The sequence below is a fragment of the Oryx dammah genome, unplaced genomic scaffold, assembly GCF_014754425.2.
Source record: "Oryx dammah isolate SB20612 unplaced genomic scaffold, SCBI_Odam_1.1 HiC_scaffold_1, whole genome shotgun sequence".
Lineage (NCBI taxonomy): Eukaryota > Metazoa > Chordata > Mammalia > Artiodactyla > Bovidae > Oryx > Oryx dammah.
In genome coordinates this window covers 45,600,363-45,621,185 of record NW_024070185.1, presented here as the reverse complement: position 1 = coordinate 45,621,185, position 20,823 = coordinate 45,600,363, and the positions used below count along the sequence as shown (strand labels likewise).

At 43.6% G+C, this 20,823-nt stretch overlaps 1 protein-coding gene across 2 annotated transcripts in view; it reads right to left on the bottom strand.

Moving 5' to 3' along the window:
• Positions 1 to 20,823, bottom strand: part of MAMDC2 (MAM domain containing 2) — a 160,827-nt gene that overhangs the window by 74,007 nt on the left and 65,997 nt on the right. For both annotated transcript variants that reach the window (XM_040251101.1, XM_040251186.1), the window contains exons 3-5: positions 18,788 to 19,059; positions 17,007 to 17,091; positions 13,750 to 13,887 (exon numbers count right to left, since the gene is read on the bottom strand). In XM_040251101.1, the coding sequence (XP_040107035.1) occupies positions 13,750 to 13,887; positions 17,007 to 17,091; positions 18,788 to 19,059 (495 nt within the window). The remainder of the gene's footprint in view (positions 1 to 13,749; positions 13,888 to 17,006; positions 17,092 to 18,787; positions 19,060 to 20,823) is intronic.

Genomic DNA, 20,823 nt, shown 5'->3' with positions numbered 1-20,823 from the left:
GGCAGACCTGGAATCTAAACCTGCTCTACCAGATTAGACCCTTTCACCTCCCCACTGATCCTAACCCTCCCTCCTCACCTACCTCTGCCGGCCTGTATATATGAGAAGGCCAAGGAGGGATCAGAGAGACTGGAGGCAGAGTTTCTTTGAAGAGACTTATGGAGCTGACCTGCCACGTGTTTCCTTTTGATCCCCCAAGGGAATGGGAGGGGATTGCTTCCCCTTTCTTACCTTTACCCAAGGGAGGGGGTTTCAGAGAACCACTTGCAGAGAAGGTAGGGGAGGGAAACTACCATCTAATCTCATCCCACCCACGCTTGCAAGCTCCTGGGTTCTGTGACTACCTTGGGCCTTGAGAGGAGGGTGGCAGTTACTGAGAGAACTCTAGGGGTAACTGGAGTTTGTGGGTTGCAGAGGCTGGGCCTCTGTATCAGAGCCTTGATGGCATACAGCTAGAGGCTCTAGGGACCTGGGGGCAGAAAGGACAGAAAGGATTTTTGTTGCCAGTGAGCTGGACTTCTAGAGTTTGATGGGGGAGACATCTGAGTTTTCCCGAAGCCTAGGTGGAAAACTCAGAAGGTAGCTGGGCTAGAGTGTCTGAAAGGACTCTTCTCAAAAGGACTGCATCCAGGGCGGTAACCCTAACAAAAAGGGGCTGGTGGGGTCTACCTCATAACAAGCACTAAGGGGGATTCACCGATGGCCAGTCAGAGTGCATCATTTTTGTCACTGGCTGTGAGAGACATAGCCAGCATCCAGCCACCTGCAGCATGAAGGTCATCGACTCCAGATTAAACAGCACAGGTCACATATGACCTTTCGTCCCCTTCCCTTTCCCGTCTTGCCTCCCCCATCCCTGGAGAAGCCAGAAGCAGCATCGTGAGTGGCGGAAGACGAAGAAAAGACCAAAGGGAAGAAGTATGAAGAAGTAAAGCCCAATCCCTTCTCTACAGCTGATCTGTGTTCTGGTTGAAGGATCAGAAATTGGAGTTCCGGATCAACTGAACTTAATCCTTAAAAATGAGGCGGTTTGTTAATATCAGAAGGTGCCTGGAAAGCCATGGTGAAGTCACCCAAGGACAGAGAAAGGAGATCCAGCAGAGCTTGCACAAAGGTAATGGTGAGAAAATTAATAAAGCTGCTTCCCTGCTGAGTGCTTTTGCGATGACCCAAATGGATCGGTGCAGAGAGAGAATGAATAAGTGCTATGAAGATGATGCTTGAACTCAATCCAAAGTGAAATGAGGAAAGAATGTTGTGAGTTATGGAAAGATGATCCATCCATCTCAGGGTCTTTGATGGAATAAAACAACTCTGACCTTATTCTACATTTTGAAACTTTGTTCAGCTCCTTCTGTAGCGGCACCGTATGCAGACCTGATTTTTAAAATTTTAGCAAAGGAACAGATTTCCCTCATTATCTTTCCAGCAATTATCTTCTTTTTGCTAAGACAGGTAGGAAACAGTAATGATCTGAGCTGTCAGTAGCTTATCCCCTGAAGGATTTGGTTTCACTTCATAAAATATTAACAAAGGAGAGAAATCCACATGTGATGAATGCAAATTGAGTAAGAAAAAGCAAGATAATATCCCAGCCCCTCCAGGAGTCTATCACACTCCTACTGCATTAGTCATTTCCACCGTAAGTCAAGAATTTGAAGACACAGTGCTCATTTGAAAAATCTGACTCACTGTTTGAGGCTGTTAAAAACATACAGACAAGTGAAGGAAAACTGACATCCACACAATATTTTTCAGATATTACTTTTACTGTTCTCTTTTCTAAAACACATAGGCCAGAGCCCTCCAGAGAAGACTTCCTTCGGCATCTCTGCAGCTCTGAAGTTTCTGAGCAGGCACATAGCTTCCCTCACCCCTGCTGTTTGTTTCTCCAGTTTTTACCTGAAAGCAAAAGCATAACCTGCTTCCAGGATACGAATGAACAGGAGATGAGTTTATATAGAGCCAAATCTGCTGCTGCGGGCAGACAGCTGAACCATTTAATCTTTCCTCTGCCACCCAAATTGACAGAGCTCAGGGAAAATCAATATACCTGGTAGAAGGCAAATGTAATAAGAAAGGCAGCCTTTCTCTTATTTAGAGCATTGGAGGCTTTTTTCCCAAGAGTAATCCTGGTCAAACCTTTGAGTCATATGAGCAAAAAGTGTTTCAAATAAAAAATTTAAGAATTTTAACTCATCTTTTTTAGCCCCATCCTATGTAGGGAGAAGTCTAACCTAGGAGTCTAAGTGTGAGGAGTGTGAATGTGTGTGTGTGTTGAGTGGAAATGAGAAGGCTCTTTGGTTGTTCATTGGGCAATACCTTACTCCAAAAACAGAAGTGAAAGTGAGACAGCAGAGAACAGTTGGAAGAAGTGAATGGAAGGTAGACATCCAGGCTTCCTGCTGATCACAAGCAGAAATACAACCTAGGATCTAGGCCCTACTCTGCCATTATCACACATGCCACCATCTTTAAACACTCTCCAAACATCAAAGAAACTATCTATTCTCATGCCTGGACACCTCTGCATACACTATTCTTATCTTCTCCTTATCCATCAGGCCAAGTACCAGTTCTGATATGACTTCCTGTAGAAAGCCTTCCCCAAATTCCAAAACCAAGGTGGTCTTTCATTTTTCTGTGGTCCCATACCATTTATTTCATAATTCTACTAATCATACATCCCTATGCATATTTACATAGTATCTCAGTATTTGAACATTTTGAGAAAGGCCATAATATATGTTAACACAGAAGTATATTAAAGGCACTGAGAAGCCATCAAATAGAGGTGTCTGTTTAGCTTTCTTTAGCTCAGCATTTCCCCAGTTTACTTGATGACATCTATAGCCCTTCTTCTCACATAAAGATTATTATACTCAAATAGTGGCATTCTAGGGAACAGTTGGAAGTTTTTGTATCACTAGGTTATGCAAGAATACCTAGTCTATAAAGAGGGCTTATTATGTATTTGTTGAATGAATGAATGAGCAATCAATGAAAAAGCCTCATTGTGATCAATGAAGAAGGCTCTGACTAGCCTGATTATAATTCAGGATTGCTGGAAGCAGGTAAAAGTCTCCCTAGAGTTCGTCCCTTCAGTTCAGTTCAGTTCAGTCGCTCAGTCATGTCCGACTCTTTGCGACCCCATGAACTGCAGCATGCAGGCCTCCCTGTCCATCACCAACTCCCAGAGTTCACCCAAACCCATGACCACTGAGTCGGTGATGCCATCCAACCATCTCATCCTCTGTCGTTCCCTTCTCCTCCCGCCCTCAATCTTTCCCAGCATCAGGGTCTTTTCAAATGAGTCAGCTCTTTGCATCAGGTGGCCAAAGTATTGGAGTTTCAGCTTCAGCATCAGTCCTTCCAATGAACACCCAGGACTGATCTCCTTCAGAATGGACTGGTTGGATCTCCTTGCAGTCCAAGGGACTCTCAAGAGTCTTCTCCAACACCACAGTTCAAAAGCATCAATTCTTCAGTGCTCAGCCTTCTTCACAGTCCAACTCTCACATCCATACTTGACTACTTCAGGCTCAGGCTCAAATACTTCGTTGGGCCTTCATACTGACATCAGAGGACTAAGCAAAGCTAGAGGGCAAAGCTGCCTCTCTCTGGGAGCAGTTTTAGAATAGCCAAGGAAGAAGAGAAAAGATAGGAAAAACGGAGAGGAAGAGATGGGACGGGGAGAGGGAAGGAGAGGAGAGCAGTGAGTGCTGACGGCAGGGCTGACATGCTCTGCCACCAAGGCTTTGTGCTCCTCAGGGGTGACCACATCATCACGCCTTGATACAGACAGTAGAAAATCTACTGGTCAGGATATTAGAAAAGCCAGCTCCTCTTTTTCTCATTCCTTACTCCCTTTAATCCTCCTTTTTCTTTTTTCTAATGCCAAATACAATGTGTTTATACATATTCAGGAGGGACTCAAGGCATTTTATTTTTAAAATTAATTTTTATTGGAGTATAGTTGACTTTAAGCCAACTTTTTTTTTTTTGGCTTAAACTTTGAAAAAGTTGGCTTAAAGCTCAACATGCAGAAAATGAAGATCACGGCATCTGGTCCCATCACTTCATGGGAAATAGATGGGGAAACAGTGGAAGTAGTGTCAGACTTTTTTTTGGGGCTCCAAAATCACTGCAGATGGTGACTGCAGCCATGAAATTAAAAGATGCTTGCTTACTCCTTGGAAGAAAAGTTATGACCAACCTAGATAGCATATTCAAAAGCAGAGACATTACTTTGCCAACAAAGGTCCGTCTAGTCAAGGCTATGGTTTTTCCTGTGGTCATGTATGGATGTGAGAGTTGGACCATAAAGAAAGCTGAGTGCCAAAGAATTGATGCTTTTGAACTGTGGTTTTGGAGAAGACTCTTGAGAGTCCCTTGGACTGCAAGGAGATTCAACCAGTCCATTCTAAGGATATCAGTCCTGGGTGTTTTTTGGAAGGACTGATGCTAAAGCTGAAACTCCAGTACTTTGGCCACCTCATGCGAAGAGTTGACTCATTGGAAAAGACCTTGATGCTGGGAGGGATTGGGGGCAGGAGGAGAAGGGGACGACAGAGGATGAGATGGCTGGATGGCATCACTGACTCGATGGATGCGAGCTGGAGTGAACTCTGGGAGTTGGTGATGGACAGGGAGGCCTGGCGTGCTGCAATTCATGGGGTCACAAAGAGTTGGACACGACTGAGCGACTGAACTGAACTGAATTAACCTCTGCTGAAGAATAAAGAAAACAGCATATAATATCAGAAGGATGATGTAAGTTGAGAAATGAGAATTCTAACAGAGGACCAAAAAACAAAGCTACAGTCAAGTACACTGTAACTGAAATGAAGAATGACTGTGATGCATATATTATTCATAGGCTGAACACAACTGAGAAAAGGATGTTTAAGCTTGATGTTCTCTTAGTAGAAACTTCTAAAACTAAAAAGCAAACAAAAAAATGACAGAAAATAAAATGAAAAACACCAGAACATTCAAGACCTGTGGGAAAACTGCAAAAGGTTTAACATACACCATATGGAAACATGACAAAGAGAAAAAGAAAAAAGAACAGAAGAAACTCTTGAGGCAATAATGATGAAGAAATTTCAATCAAATTAATGTTAGATTACTCATTGGAAAAGACTCTGATGCTGGGAGGGATTGGCGGCAGGAGGAGAAGGGGACGACAGAGGAAGAGATGGCTGGATGGCATCACAGATTGATGGACGCAAGTCTGAGTGAACTCCGGGAGTTGGTGATGGACAGGGAGGCCTGACGTGCTGCGATGCATGGGGTCGCAAAGAGTCGGACACGACTGAGCGACTGAACTGAACTGATAGTTGACTTACAGTATAGTTTTTGCTGTATGGCAAAGTGAATCTCACACACACACACACACACACACACACACACACATATATATACACACACATGTATATCCACTCTTTTTTAGATTCCATTCCTATATAGGTCATTACTGAGTACTGAGTAGAATTCCCTGCGCTATACAGTAGGTTATTATCTTTTTAAATATAGTAGTATGTATGCGTCAATTCCAATCTCCCAATTTTTCCCTCCCCTATTTCCCCCTTGGTAACCATAAGTTTCTTTTCTGCAACTACGACTCTATTACTGTTTTGTAAACGGGTTCATTTGTACCATTTTTTTTAGATTCCATGTATAAGTGATATTGTATAATATTTGTCTTTGTCTGACTTCACTCAGTATGACAATCTCTAGGTCTGTCCATGTTGCTGCAAATAGCATTATTTTGTTCTTGTTTTAAATGGCTGAGTAATATTCCATTGTGTATATGTACCACATCTTCCTTATCCATCCCTCCATCGAAGGACATTTAGGTTGTTTCCATGCTCTGGCTATTGCTAATAGTGCTGCAATGAATATGGGGCTACATATATCTTTTTAAATTATAGTTTTCTCCAGATATATCCCAGGAGTAGGATTGCTGGATCATATGGTAGTTCTATTTTTAGTTTTTTAAGGAACTTGCATACTGTTCTCCATAGTGGCTGTACCAATTGACATTCCCACCAACTGTACAGGCTGGTTCCCTCTTCTCCACACCCTCTGCAGTATTATTATTTGCAGATTTTTTGATGATGGTCATTCTCACTGTTGTAAGGTGATACCTCATTATAGTTTTGATTTGCAGACAGGAGAATGTTGGATCCCACCAAAGATAGGCCATGCCCAGGGGCAAAGGAGAAGCCCCAACAAGATGGTAGGAGGGGCGAAATCGCGTTTAGAATCAAACCCCATACCCACCAGAGACACTCAGAAGGCTCAAACAAAACCTTGTGTGCACCAGGGCCCACAAGAGACTGAGCCAGCTCTTTCTTTGAGTGTCTGAGTGTCTGCTGCAGAGGAACGGTCAGTGGTGGCCTGCCATGGGGACAGGGACTCTGGCTGAAGCAGACCTGGGAGGTGCGCCACGTGGCATAGGTCCTCTTGGAGGAGGTGGCCACTGACTCCACCACAGAGCCACTGAGCGGACGACCCACAGACCGGAGAACAATTATAACAAAGAAGTTCTCGTACTGTTGCGAAAGTTCTAGGGTCCACAACAGATTTCCCAACATGGGGATTTTGACTTTGAAGGCCAGTAGAATTTGCTTACAGAACTTCCACAGGCCTGGGGAAACCTTCCCCAGGCACAGGCCTTGCCTTCCAAGAGTCTTCTTGGAGAGCACAAATAAAACCTTGTGTGCACAAGGACTCAGGAGAAAGGAGCAATGACCCCAGAGGAGACTGAGCCAGACTTGCCTGTGAATGTCCAGAAGTCTCTGGTGGAGATGTGGGTTGACAGTAGTCTGACGCAGTGTCAGGGGCACTGAATACAACAGTCCTGGGAGCCACAGCATACTGGGATAAGTCATTTGGAAGGAGGTCACCATTACTGCCATTACCCCTACCACAGTTTCGCTTCAGGCCAAACTACAGGGAGGGAACACAGCCCCACTCATCCACAGAAAACTGGATTAAAGATTTACTGAATATGGCCCCACCCACCAGGCAAGACCCAGATTTCCCCACAGTCAGTGCTTCCCATCAGGAAGCTTCCAGAAGCCTCTTTTTTTTTTTTTTTCCCCCACAGAAGCCTCTTATCCTTATTGGTCAGAGGGCAGACAGAATGAAAAGCACAATCCCAGAAAACTAACCAAACTGATCCATGGACCACAACCTTGTCTAACTCAATGAAACTATGAGCCGTGCCATATAGGGCTACCCAAGATGGATGGGTCATGGTGGAGAGTTCTGACAAAATGTGGTCCACTGGAGAAGGGAATGGCAAACCACTGCAGTATTCTTGCTTTGAGAACCCCATGAACAGTATAAAAAGGCAAAAAGATATGATTCTGAAAGATGAACTCCCCAGGTCAGTAGGTGCCCAATATGCTATTGGAAAAGACCAGATAATTAGATCCAGAAAGAGTGAAGAGGCTGATTCAAAGTGAAAACAACACCCAGTTGTGGATGTTACTGGTGATGGAAGTAAAGTCTGATGCTGTAAAGAACAATATTGCACAGGAATCTGAAATGTTAGGTCCACGAATTAAGGTAAATTGGAAGTGGTCAGACAGGAGATGGCAAGAGTGAACATCGACATTTTAGCAATCAGCAAACTAAAATGGACCAGAATGGGTGAGCTTAATTCAGATGACCATTATATTTACTACTGTGGGCAAGAATCCCTTAGAATAAACGGAGTAGCCCTCATAGTCAACAAAAGAATCTGAAATGCAATATTTGGATGCAAGCTCAAAAATGACAGAATGATCTCTGTTCTTTTCCAAGGCAAACCATTCAATATCACAGTAATCCAAGTCTACACCCCAACCACTAATGCCGAAGAAGCTGAAGTTGAATGGTTCTATGAAGACCTACAAGACCTTTTAGAACTAACACCAAAAAACAATGTCCTTTTCATTATAGGGGACTGGAATGCAAAAGTAAGAAGTCAAGAGATACCTGGAGTAACAAGCAAGTTTGGCCTGGGAGTACAAAATGAAGAGTTTTGTCAAGAGAATGCAACGGTCACAGCAAACACCCTCTTCTAACAACACAAGAGATGACTCTACATGTGGACATCACCAGATGGTCAACACTGAAATCAGATTGATTATATTCTTTGCAGCCAAAGATGGAGAAGCTCTATACAGTCAGCAAAAACAAGACCAAGAGCTGACTGTAGCTTGGATCATGAACTTATTGCCAAATTCAGACTTAAATTGAAGAAAGTAGGGAAAACCACTAATCTATTCGGGTATGATCTAAATAAAACTTCTTACAATTATATAGTACAAGTGACAAATAGATTCAAGGGATCAGATCTGATAGAGGGCCTGAAGAACTATGGATGGAGGTTCATGACACTGTACAGGAGGTAGTGATCAAAACCATTCCCCAAGAAAAAGAAATGCAAACAGGCAAAATGGTTGTCTGAGGAGGCCTTACAATAGCTGAGAAAAGAAGAGAAATGAACAGCAAAGGAGAAAAGGAAAGATATATCCATCTGAATGCAGAGTTCCAAAGAATAGCAAGGAGAGATAAGAAAGCCTTCCTCAGTGATCAATGCAAAGAAATAGAGGAAAACAACAGAATGGGAAACACTAGAGACCTCTTCAAGAAAATTAGAGACACCAAGGGAACATTTCATGCAAAGATGGGCACAATAAAGGACAGAAATGATATGGACCTAACAGAAGCAGAAGATATTAAGAAGAGGTGGCAAAAACACACAGAATTGTACAAAAAAGATCTTAATGACCCAGATAACCATGATGGGTGTGATCACTCACCTAGAGCCAGACATCCTGGAGTGCAAAGTCAAGTGGGCGATAGGAAGCATCACTACCAACAAAGCTAGTGGAGATGCTGAATTCCAGCTGAGCTTTTTCAAATTCTAAAAGATGATGCTGATGATTCTGAAAGTGCTGGACTCAATATGCCAGCAAATTTGGAAAACTCAGCAGCGGCCACAGGACTTCAGTTTTCATTCCAATTCCAAAGAAAGGCAATGCCAAAGAATGTTCAAACTACTGCATAATTGGACTCATCTCACATGCTAGTAAAGTAATGCTCAAAATTCTCCAAGGTAGGTTTCAACAGTACGTGAATCTGGAACTTCCAGACTTTCAAGCTGGATTTAGAAAAGGCCAAGAAACCAGAAATCAAATTGCCAACATCCGCTGGATCATTAAAAAAAACAAGAGAATTCCACAATAGTACCTACTTCTGCTTCATTGACTACACTAAAGCCTTTGACTGACTGTATGGCTCCCAACAAACTGTGGAAAATTCTTAAAGAGATGGGAATACCAGACCACCTGACTTGCCTCATGAGAAACCTGTATGCAGGTCAAGAAGCAACAGTTAGAACCAGACATGGAACAACAGACTGGTTCCAAAATGGGAAACGAGTATGTCAAGGCTGTATATTGTCACTCTGCTATTTTAACTTATATGCATCATTGGAAATGCTGGGATAGATGAAGCACAAACTGGAATCAAGATTGTGGGGAGAAATATTAATAACCTCAGCTATGCAGATGATACCACCATTATGGCAGAAAGCAAAGAGGAACTAAACAGCCTCTTGATGAAAGTGAAAGAGGAGACTGAAAAAGCTGGCTTAAAACTCAACATTAAAAAAACAAAGATTGTGGCATCCAGTCCCATCACTTCATGGCAAATAGATGGGGAAACAATGGAAACAGTGACAGACTTTATTTTCTTGGGCTCCAAAATCACTGCAGATGGTGACAGCAGCCATGAAATTAAAAAGATGCTTGCTCCTTGGATGTAAAGCTATGACCAACCTAGTCAACATATTAAAAAGCAGAGACATTACTTTGCTGACAAAGGTCCATATAGTCAAAGCTATGGTTTATCCAGTAGTCATGTACGGATGTGAGAGTCGGACAGTAAAGAAAGCTGAGCGCTGAAGAATTGATGCTTTTGAACTGTGGTGTTGGAGAAGACTCTTGAGAGTCCCTTGGACTGCAAGGAGATCCAACCAGTCCATTCTGAAGGAGATTAATCCTGCATATTCACTGAAAGGACTGATGCTGAAGCTGAAGCTCCGATACTTTGGCCACAAGATATGAAGAACTGACTCATTGGAAAAGACCCTGATGCTGGGAAAGACAGAGGAGGGGAGGAGAAGGGGATGACAGAGAGCAAAATGGTTGGATGGCATCTCCGACTCGATGGACATGAATTTGAGCAAGCTCCAGGAGTTGGTGATGGACAGAGAAACCTGGCTTGCTGCAGTCCATGGGGTCACAAAGAGTGGGACATGACTGAGTGACTGAACTAAGTAGTAATGTTGAGCATCTTTTCACGTGCCTTTTGGCCATCTTTATATCTTCTTTGGAGAAATGTCTATTTAGATATTCTGCTCATTTTTTGATTGGGTTATTTGCTTTTATGATATTGAAATGCATGAGCTGTTTGCATATTTTAGAGATTAATCCTTTGTTGGTTGCTTCATCTGCAAATAATTTTCCCCATTCTGTGCATTGTCTTTTCATTTGTTTATTGTTTTCTTTGCAGTGCAAAAGCTTTTAAATTTAATTAGGTCCCATTTGTTTATTTTTGTTTTTATCCAAAGCATTTTTGGAATAGATCTCAGTGGGTGGTGAATTTGGAGATTTTGATGTATAGCATTAGGTAAAGAAAAAAGAGTAAAATATTAGAACTCAAAGGCATCTTAGGGATCATTGAATTCAAATTCCTCATTTTCAAACAGGCTGGTGGAGACCCTCAGAAGTTAAGGGACTACCCAAAGCACTGAAGGACATTTGGTCCTGTCTAAAATGTCCCTAAGACATTTAGTCTGTGCACAAAGCTCCTTGATATTTGGTCCTGTCTAAAACCATTTGACACAGACCAAATAATGCTCGCAGGTGTTTTAGAAGGGACCAAATTTCACGGACCTTATGGGATAGACCAAATACCTTATAGACATTCTAGACAGGATAAAATATCTGCAAATCACCTAAAGTAATACAGCACTCTTATAACTGGGTCTGGAGCACAAGCATTCTGACTCCTGGCCTGGTCCTCCTCTTTATCCCTTGTTGATACAAACATGGTTGGACTGTTCTGTGGTCACAAATGAGAGAGAGGAAGAACTAGTGGTGATGCATTTTTCAAACAATGGGTTACATGCAATTAACATAGGCTTCCCTGGTGTTTTAGATGGTAAAGAATCTGCCTGCAGTGCAGGAGATATGGGTTTGATTCCTGGGTCAGGAAGATCCCCTGGAGGAGGATATGGCAACCCACTCCAGTATTCTTGCCTGGAGAATTTCATGGACAGAGGAGCCTGGTGGGCTACAGTCCATGGGGTTGCAAAGAGGTGGACACGACTGAGTGACTAACACACACACACACACACACACACACACACACACACACGTCAAAGGGATGATTTGACACTAGTCCATAGGTCTGCTGCCTCTCCCAAGAATATGTGTTCCCCCAGCCAGCTGGTCCTTGCCATCACTAAGAATGAAAAATTATGCGCTGAACAAATAATCATTAGATTATGACATTGGTTACCCAGAGGATCTGACTTTAGAACTAATTTTTTAGTGATTTGTGAAAAGTTCTCTAACACCAAAGGTTGTATCTCTGTGGTAATCACACCAAGGATTATTACAATTTTAATGCACTAGTCTTTCAAGATTCTCTCTATTCCTTGCACTAGAATTTTAAAAGATGGCAGAAAACAATCTCAAAATCAGCCTACTTCCATAAATTAAGAAATGTCATCTGGCTTTTCTTTTTGAAACCCCAAGACAGTGTTCGTTGTTTTATTCATTTAAACAAAGGTTTCAAGATGTAGTAACATTTTATTATTTTGAGCTAACTGCATCCGGTCCCATCACTTCATGGGAAATAGATGGGGAAACAGTGGAAACAGGGTCAGACTTTATTTTTGGGGGCTCCAAAATCACTGCAGATGGTGACTGCAGCCATGAAATCAAAAGACGCTTACTCCTTGGAAGAAATGTTATGACCAACCTAGATAGCATATTCAAAAGCAGAGACGTTACTTTGCCGACTAAGGTCCGTCTAGTCAAGGCTATGGTTTTTCCAGTAGTCATGTATGGATGTGAGAGTTGGGCTGTGAAGAAGGCTGAGCGCCGAGGAATTGTTGCTTTTGAACTGTGGTGTTGGAGAAGACTCTTGAGAGTCCCTTGGACTGCAAGGAGATCCAATCAGTTCATTCTGAAGGAGATCAGCCCTGGGATTTCTTTGGAAGGAATGACGCTAAAGCTGAAACTCCAGTACTTTGGCCACCTCATGCGAAGAGTTGACTCATTGGAAAAGACTCTGATGCTGGGAGGGACTGGGGGAAGGAGGAGAAGGGGACAACAGAGGATGAGATGGCTGGATGGCATCACTGACTTGATGGACGTGAGTCTGAGTGAACTCCAGGAGTGGGTGATGGACAGGGAGGCCTGGCGTGCTGCAATTCATGGGGTCACAAAGAGTCGGACACAACTGAGCTACCTGAACTGAACCCTATTGTCATTTAAAATACTCATGCAGATTCCTGAATTAATCTGTCATAACAGCTGATCATTCACTCTATACATAAGACTCATTATAGGTGTGGCTCCTACAACGGCCACAAGTAGAGAGGGCTTGTGTGTCTCTGGGACCAAAATATGTATATACATTTGGAAACCTGAATCTTTTGTATAACACCTAGGAGCAAAGAGAACAGTAAGGACAGGATGAAGACTGTCCAAGGCCAAGATAAGTAACAAGATGGACACTTACAAAAGTTGGAGACGTGGTTAAAAATATTCACATGAAGAGAAACTACAGCAAATGAGGAATGATGTAAAGTTGCCATAAAAAGTTGCCATGTGTTCAGGCAGCTGAAGGGGACACACTGTCATCGTCAGCCATTTATTGTGACTGAGCAGATCACCTAAATATCCACATGGCAAAGGATTAAAAGGGAAAATGTTACTGTTTGTAGCAGAATCAACATTCCTATTCTGTCCCTGATGGAAAGCCAGTCACCAGAACCTTCTCTCTGGTCAACAAGAACTTGGAGTTGACAAAAGGAATGTGCTGCAACCGTGAGGAGACCTAGGTTTTCATGAAGCCACCAAAGTCCAGGTGAGAGCTGCCATAATCCACAAGGAAGCAGGCCCTTGCCGGGTCTCCCTACGTAGGGTCTTTCTCCCCGAAGCCCATTGATTACTGATACTCTCTCCTCTCCCTTTTCCCTGCAGAGAACCAGCTCACTTGGCCACTAGGGGGCCCAGTTGCTCACCATATTCAGGACTGATCATCAGTAGTGGCTCACCTCCCTGCCAAGAGAGAAGTTCTTACAGACTCCTTCGCACCATTCAATCTATTTTTAGTGAAAAGCAACCTAGGGTTATTCCAGCCTTGACTTTAGAAATGCTGAACGATAAACAGAAAAGAAAATAAAGCATAGTATGGAAATGTGAAAATAGCAAAGCCCAGTCAGAGGGCAAGAAAAGCCCTGAACCCGGTGGCCCTCTCGGTTACAGCGCTCGTGTCTGCAGTTTGTCCCTGTCTCAAGGCTTACTCTTCCCTACTCTCCTGCCAGGCCTCTCCGTGCCTACTCACCCTCCTCTCACTGCCTCCTTTTCTGTTGACAGAGCCATGGACAGGTCAATATAGTGGGGAGATGGCAAACAGTTACCCTGGAAAAAGGTGTCCCCAGCTCACCCAGTTCACTCTTCAAGGTGTGATCCTGCGGGAGAGCAGACTGGGAGTTCCGCATATTTCCTCCTCCAACAAACCAGTTCACGTTGGGGTTCCAGTGGTTCACAAAGCCACAGAGATGGTTTTCTTCAAAGTCACATTCTGGCAGAAGAGAAATAAAAACAGACTTGATGGAGATGTAGTTATGCCTGCAGCTGCCCCGGCTCACTGCCGTTTGCTCTTACTCAGGTATGCTTCTCACTCCCTTCTACCACTGGGGCTTTGTCCCACGAGCCCTGGACAAAGTCGATCAAGAGGAGAGATTCTGTAATGAACAGAGATTATAATTCATCATTGCTTCTTTGGATTGTGGCCCATGTGGCTTGCAGGGTGACCTCTCCTAGTCTCCATTTCTTCCTATGTAAAATGGGGGGACACTCCCACCATGCAGGGCTGTGGTAAGGGTGGACAGCTGCCAGCACAGTGCCAGGCATGTGGTTAGTGCTTGGTGGATCAGCCAATTCTGTGTCAGAGCACTATTCAGAGCTACACTTTTAGCTCCAGAAATTTTATCCACCAGTTTTCTGGGAACCCATTCTTTCATTCCCTTCTCTCTTGATGGTAGACAAGGTACTAAGCTGAGGGCTAAGGCACATGTTTCCTAGATGCTAGAGTTCTCTGCTTTTCTTATAAACAAGATCTTAGAATAGTCGAGACAGGAATATCTTAGGCACTGGGCCCTTTGGCAGCTACTGAGTAGAGAAAACAAGAGAAGACAAAGAGACCCTTTCTCCCATTTTTAAGTGCATTGACATGCTTGCACAGATAAATTGTTCCCAGTCAACAGACTCCTTTGGGGGAGCAAGAAACTCATAAGCCAGTTCCTCCATTGACCCCCATAAACAACAGTTAAAAATACGAAATTGTCATTGTGCTGGTCATCTCCTGTTGGCTCCTCCAGACCCACCCACCTTTCTTCCACCCTACTGCATCCTCCAGAGATTGATGTGTATAAACCTATATGAGCTTCCTTGCCTGCTGGCTTCTAAAATGAATTCAACCAATGGAAGATAAGAGGTGAATAAGGTTGGGGTTGTTTATTCCTGCAGTTCCCTTTCTGCTAGGATGCCATGAGTTGGCTGTGCCCCTCTACCGAGGGACCACACAGCTCTATGTTCTGGTAAATCCTCCTTTCTTGCCCCTTCAGACCTCCAATGCTGATGGTTCATGAGTCATCACTCTGACTAGTCTTGGATTACTGCATTTTGACAGGCTTCCTTCACCCGCCCACACCTTTGTAGTCCCTTTGGTGAGTTTTCCTCAAATTACTAAGGTTGAATGTAATCTGTTTCCACTTTCTTGCCAGGGTCCTGACTGATACAGTTATCAGTGTGCTTTTGCGTTAGCAAGCACTCAACATTTTTAAGATTTTCATTTTCAACTTTTCTACTACAGGATCCACTAACCTATGTCAGTGCTAAAGGCTGCTGCAGAGTAAAAGAAAAAAGCAAAATATTCTTCAATGCACCAGGCACTAATCTGAGTACTTTATATGAATTAAATTATCTAATCCTCAAAACAACCCCACAAGGTATGTGATATTATTAAACTCATTTTACAGATAAGGAAACAAGAGAGGCAAAAGGAGTGTACAGAAAGAAAGATGAGGTGAGAGTAAGATCATACAGTTCAACAAGATAAAATATCAGGGCTCCTTTTGTGTTTTGAAAAAAAAAAAAAAAGAAGCCATCTAGTGATTTGAAGAAAGGAAATTAACATTTTTGACTGCCAAGCACGGTGACAATCACCTTCATATCCGTGATCTTACTGGTCTCTACAACAGTCCTTTCCTATGAGGGAAATATTTGAATCCCCATTTTGCAGGTAATGAAACAGAGGCTACGGGGCACAGTGCATTGACTGAGCCAGCAGGTGGCGCTCCACCAGGTGTGTCTGACTGGCCTACAGTTTTGGCTCACTGTATCTTCATGAAGTGGTAACAGTCTAGGTCTGCTTTCTTTCACTTGCATTAGCATCATCACTAGCAGGTCAAAACAGAGAAGGAAGACTCAAGGAATTAGTAAAGGCTCCTTTTTTTTTTTTTTTTTTTCAGAATTGCCCTTGACTCTTGTCTCTTCCTTTCCACAGCCATTCAGCCTCCAGTATTGTCAGTGCTGGAAAAAATCTCTCAAACCTACCACCTTTATCCCATTCCACTGCCGACCTCAATTTTAGGCTCCTATAGCCCCCTCTTGGAGGGCACAAGCACTTTCAAAGGGTTTTCCTATCTCTTATATACTTTCCTTGTTTCCAGCTCATTTTCCAGGTGGCAGCCAGAGTCAGCATCTGAAAGCCCAGCTGCAGGCCCCTCCCTGCTGAATGACTTCTGGTGCCTCCCAACCACATAATCCAGGAACTCAGGCTCCACAGCTGGGATCCAGACTCTTTCGTAACAGCCTCCCTCGGCACTCCTGACTCTCACTTCAAACACTACCCAGCCCCTGGCCTTCGCCTGGACACGCACTGCACTGTCCCTGCAGTGGGATCTGCCCACTTTCCTTCCTGCCCTGCTCCTTCCCCGACTGAATTCCTAAACTTCCCCTTCTTGAAACAACAGCTCAAATGCATCTCCTAGATTCAGCCCTGTCTGGTTTCCTCCCCACCCCTCTCGCCTGCACAGCATGGTGCGTCCTTCACCTGGAGAATTGATCATTTATAGAGACAGTTTCAGTAGGAGACAATGGAAGGTGAGCGACCTCAAGCATAGAGAATGTCTGCTCTTGATGCCCTCCAAGAAGCTGGCACATAGGAAGCACCTCACAACCCTGCTCAAGTGGAATCTAAGTGACACTGTGATTGTAAAGACAGAGCAGTGGTGTGTAAGAGAGGAATGCAAGAGAGTGAGGAAAGGAGGCAATATGGAGGTAAACAGGATGCCGCCTTTCTGGCAAATGCTACAAAAAGCTGAATCTACAGCCAACTGGAAATTATGTTTATTGGAATATGGAATATGTTGAGTTTAAGGCAGCAACTCAGTTTACAGTCACTTCACCTACTTTTCTTTCATCAACCTAGTCAGTCCAGGCAAACTCTTAATGACCCTTCCTCTGCTAAAGACAGAGAAACATCATACAGCATTCAAATGATGCGAAATTCAAAATGCACTACAGAGTGTAGTTTATAAAATACTCTGCCTTTACAATGGATTCAATTACTTCTGGCAACAGGAGATTTTAGAAAAAGATGCATGTTCTGATACAATGAAAAGGAAACCCACTTACCAATACAGTAGCCGGTTGTCATCTTGATTTCAAAGAGTGCGATGCTGGATGTATTTCCATGTCCTAGCACACCTTCTATTAAAATCTGCACAACACATGGGGTAGAAGGGAGTTAGACTTTAAAACACCATGTGTCCATTTTTAGTATTTCATCTACTAGTTAGAAGCTGTTCAGCAATTCAAGGCAAAATGAGATTGTCTCAGTTCATTGCTGTTGGATACTAATCCCATGATGGACTTTACTGAAAGAAGGCAAGTGTGTGCATGTGTGTACACAAACTCATACACATATTCTCAGAACTTTGGTATCCAGTAAGAGCTCAGTTGTCTTCCAGTCAGTTGCCTTCCATTGTAACCCCAGCCACCACCTTCTCCCGCACCTGTGGTGACACCAGTTGGCTGCAGATGGAAAGGAGACTTAGGTCCCTGGGCAAATCCATTCTGAACATGGCCAGGAACTGAAGGCAGAGTCCTTAGAGGGTGAAAAAAAATCCCTTGAGAGAGGAGGCAGGTATGGCAATTTGACCAGTGGTGGGGGGATCTTTGTATGAATGGAAGAGGCTCAAAACTCAACTCAACTTTGTAGTTTCTATATTGATGAAAATTTGATAATTTTACATGAAGAATAGAGATTTTTTTTTGCTTCAGTAGTCTCTGACTCTGTGCAACCAGGATCCTCTGTCCATGGCATTCTCCAGGCAAACATACTGGAGTGGGTTGCCATGCTCTCCTCCCAGGGATGTTTCCAACCCAGGGATCGAACCCAGGTCTCCTGCATTGCAGGTGGATTCTTTATCATCTGAGCCACCAGGGAAGCCCCAAAGAATAGGGAGAAGCATAAACATGTATGTGGCTGATTACAAGCACTGTTTACCTTGGGTCTTGCTTCTGAAAATATTTGCCTTTCCTTATGTGATTTTAGTCCAATATTTTGCAGCTATTCTGGTAGATATCAGGTGTGATATACTGTTGGGGGGACACTTTATAATAGGGAACTCAGGCCTCCAGTGCTCCTTCCCTCAATCCACCCTGCTGTCTGATGGGAGGACCATATGCAGATACGGAATGTAGAGTACTGTATTCCAAATCTTGTTGAGGAAGAAGAGATATGGGATAAGGAATTGAAAAGAGGATTAGAAATGGAGAAAGTTTTCTGGAAGCCTCTGCTTTGTCCCTCATGACAGGTTTTCACTAAATGTCATACTTCATGGCCAACTGAGTCCAGGCTTCATCCTCCTTCCTGCTCCAATCTACATCCAACTTTCTGTTACATTCTCTACCTAACTTTCCCAATACTTTTGATGGAACAACTTTCATTTTTGAAATCAGAACATGTCCTTAAGTATCGTTCCTCTTTCAATGTATTTTCATTTTTTTTTATCATAGTTACTGTTTTGTTAAAAATTATAGCAAAGGAAGCATTAGGAAGACAACACAAACATAAACATACAACTTAGGAGAATGAAAGAAAATTATAAGAAATGAGAATACTCCCTAAAGCCCATTGGAAAATAAATTTTCATTGAAGAGGTTGGTTTAAGCCCCATTTAGATTCTTACACAAATCCCATTTAAATAGACAGAAAACAAATCTGGGAAGAAACTCTTCTAAGGAGTAAACAATATTAACTTCCATTACTGATGTTTTTCTGTGATGCAGCTCCTTCAAAATGTCACATCCTAACACAGGAGATAACTAACTGCAATGAATGGCAGAAGTTTTCATACGATCTCAGAATAGTATAATGTCAAACAATAAGCCTGCATCTAAATTTTGTCTACCTTGAATTTTTTGGAACTATTTTGCAAATCCAAGCTGGCTATGAGCCAGCTGTCTGAAGGGTTCTTGGCTGACCAAAGCAAACGATCAAAGCTTTCATCTTCAAATCTCATGTAGAGGTTCAGCTGGCTGGGATCTGATGGAGACCCTGAAGATGTGGTTATCTGGTAGACCAATCGGAGGCAGCTCCATTCTTCAGCCTGCAAATCAGGACTCAGCAGCACGGCTTTCTCCTCTTGCTTGGCAAAGGAGGTGTCCACATAAATATAATGGCCTAGAAGAGAAAGGGACCCAGGGAAGAAATCAATCTCCTGTTTGTGACTCAGGAAAATGCACAACTGCAGTCCAATAAACCTGAGGGCAGACACAGCCAGCACATGCATTATGTGGACCCACTAATGTTGCCTGAACACTGGATCTCTGCTTCTGGTGAGAAATCAGAAGGGCTGGTGACATGGAGGCTACTTTCACACAACCGCAGCAGCCCGGAGCTCAGCAGTGCTGCCTCTTGAGAGCTGGCGTGTGGGCTCTATTTGCCATTATCCCCACCTCTCCCTATCACCTCCTGACCTTGAAGCAAAACTAGTACCTACCATCACCTTATAACAGGCCCATCTAGCACCCTGCTTTCATCTCCCTGGCTCCCATAGGCATATGAGTTTGAGAACAGAGGCTAAGGAGCTTCCGAATCTGGAGGAGCAGTATTCCTCTACTGGAGTCAGAATACCTTGGTGGGTTCCTTCCCCTTCCATCGATCCCCTCGTACCTAATGATTCAATCTGTATTTAATGTGCCTCATTATATTAAATTGATTTGGTTACTTCAAACGTGGGGCTCAGGCAGAAAAAAGTTTATCGCAAGCTAATTGTTAATTAGTATAGAACTCTCCTTCTCTGGGTCAGGAAGATCTCTTGCAGAAGGGAATAGCTACCCATTCTGGTATTCTTGCCTGGAAAATTCCATGGACAGAGGAGCCTGGTGGGCTATAGTCCATGGGGTCACAACTGAGTGACTGAAGCTTTCACTTTTCTCCTGCTCTAGACTCTTCCTCAACTGAATCTTCTAGTTCTGATAGCTAAATGAGAAAGCACACGTAAAACAAGGCTTGGAAATCAGCAGAAGCACTGGTTACCCCCACCCCCACCCCCTGCCCCCTTCCTCGCCCTCTCTTCCCTTCCCTTCCCTCTGTCTTCTCCTTCCTGCCCCTCCCATCCCCGTCACCCCTCCTCTTCTCCTTTCCCTCTCTTCACTCCTCCCCACTGCTCCCTCTCTCCTCATTCTCCTGATATTGTCAAGGGCTCCACTGGCTCCTCTAGGACGTAAAATAGCATTTCTATGAACAAAAAAGGAGGTTGGAACCAAGAACTCTCACTTGAGCTTTCCAGATCTAACTCTGGCCATTGGCTTCCTGTAGCAATGATCTGATCTGCTGATGGGTCTTGAGGACCCTCTGCCCTTCTAACCTGCACCCTCATGTTTGCTCAGAGGTTCCCACATTCATGGCCAGCATCTAACGTGCAGTCTTGTATATGTGACCACCCACCTCACCCCTTGCATTTGGGACTCCCCAACACTAAATTCTTACTGGAAAGGCCCTAAAAGGCCTCTTTGCTTTTCATGATGTTCTTCAGCCCCTTCTCCCACACTTGCTTTCCCAAATCTGATCCCAGCCCGAATCCTGTGGTGAGTGCGGACAGGCTAGTGGTAGCTCGGTGGACGGCCATCCTCACAATCAGGACACAGTTAGGGCATTATCTTCAAGGAGCCTCACCTGCCTGCAAAAGCTTTCAAGATCAAGATCTATCTCCAGCTGGCAGTCTTCTCAACATAGCAACCACCCACTAGGTGCAAATAGCAACTGCTTCTAGATGCCAACCCAGGCACTCTCTGTGAATAAATCTGGTCCTTGCAGTAATCACCAGCAATTCCACTACCTCCTACATACAGCAAACACTCATTATGAACCAGGTGCTGCTCTAAGGCCTTCATATATATTTACTAGCTGCGGGGCCTGTCAGGTTTAGAAGCACTAACTAAG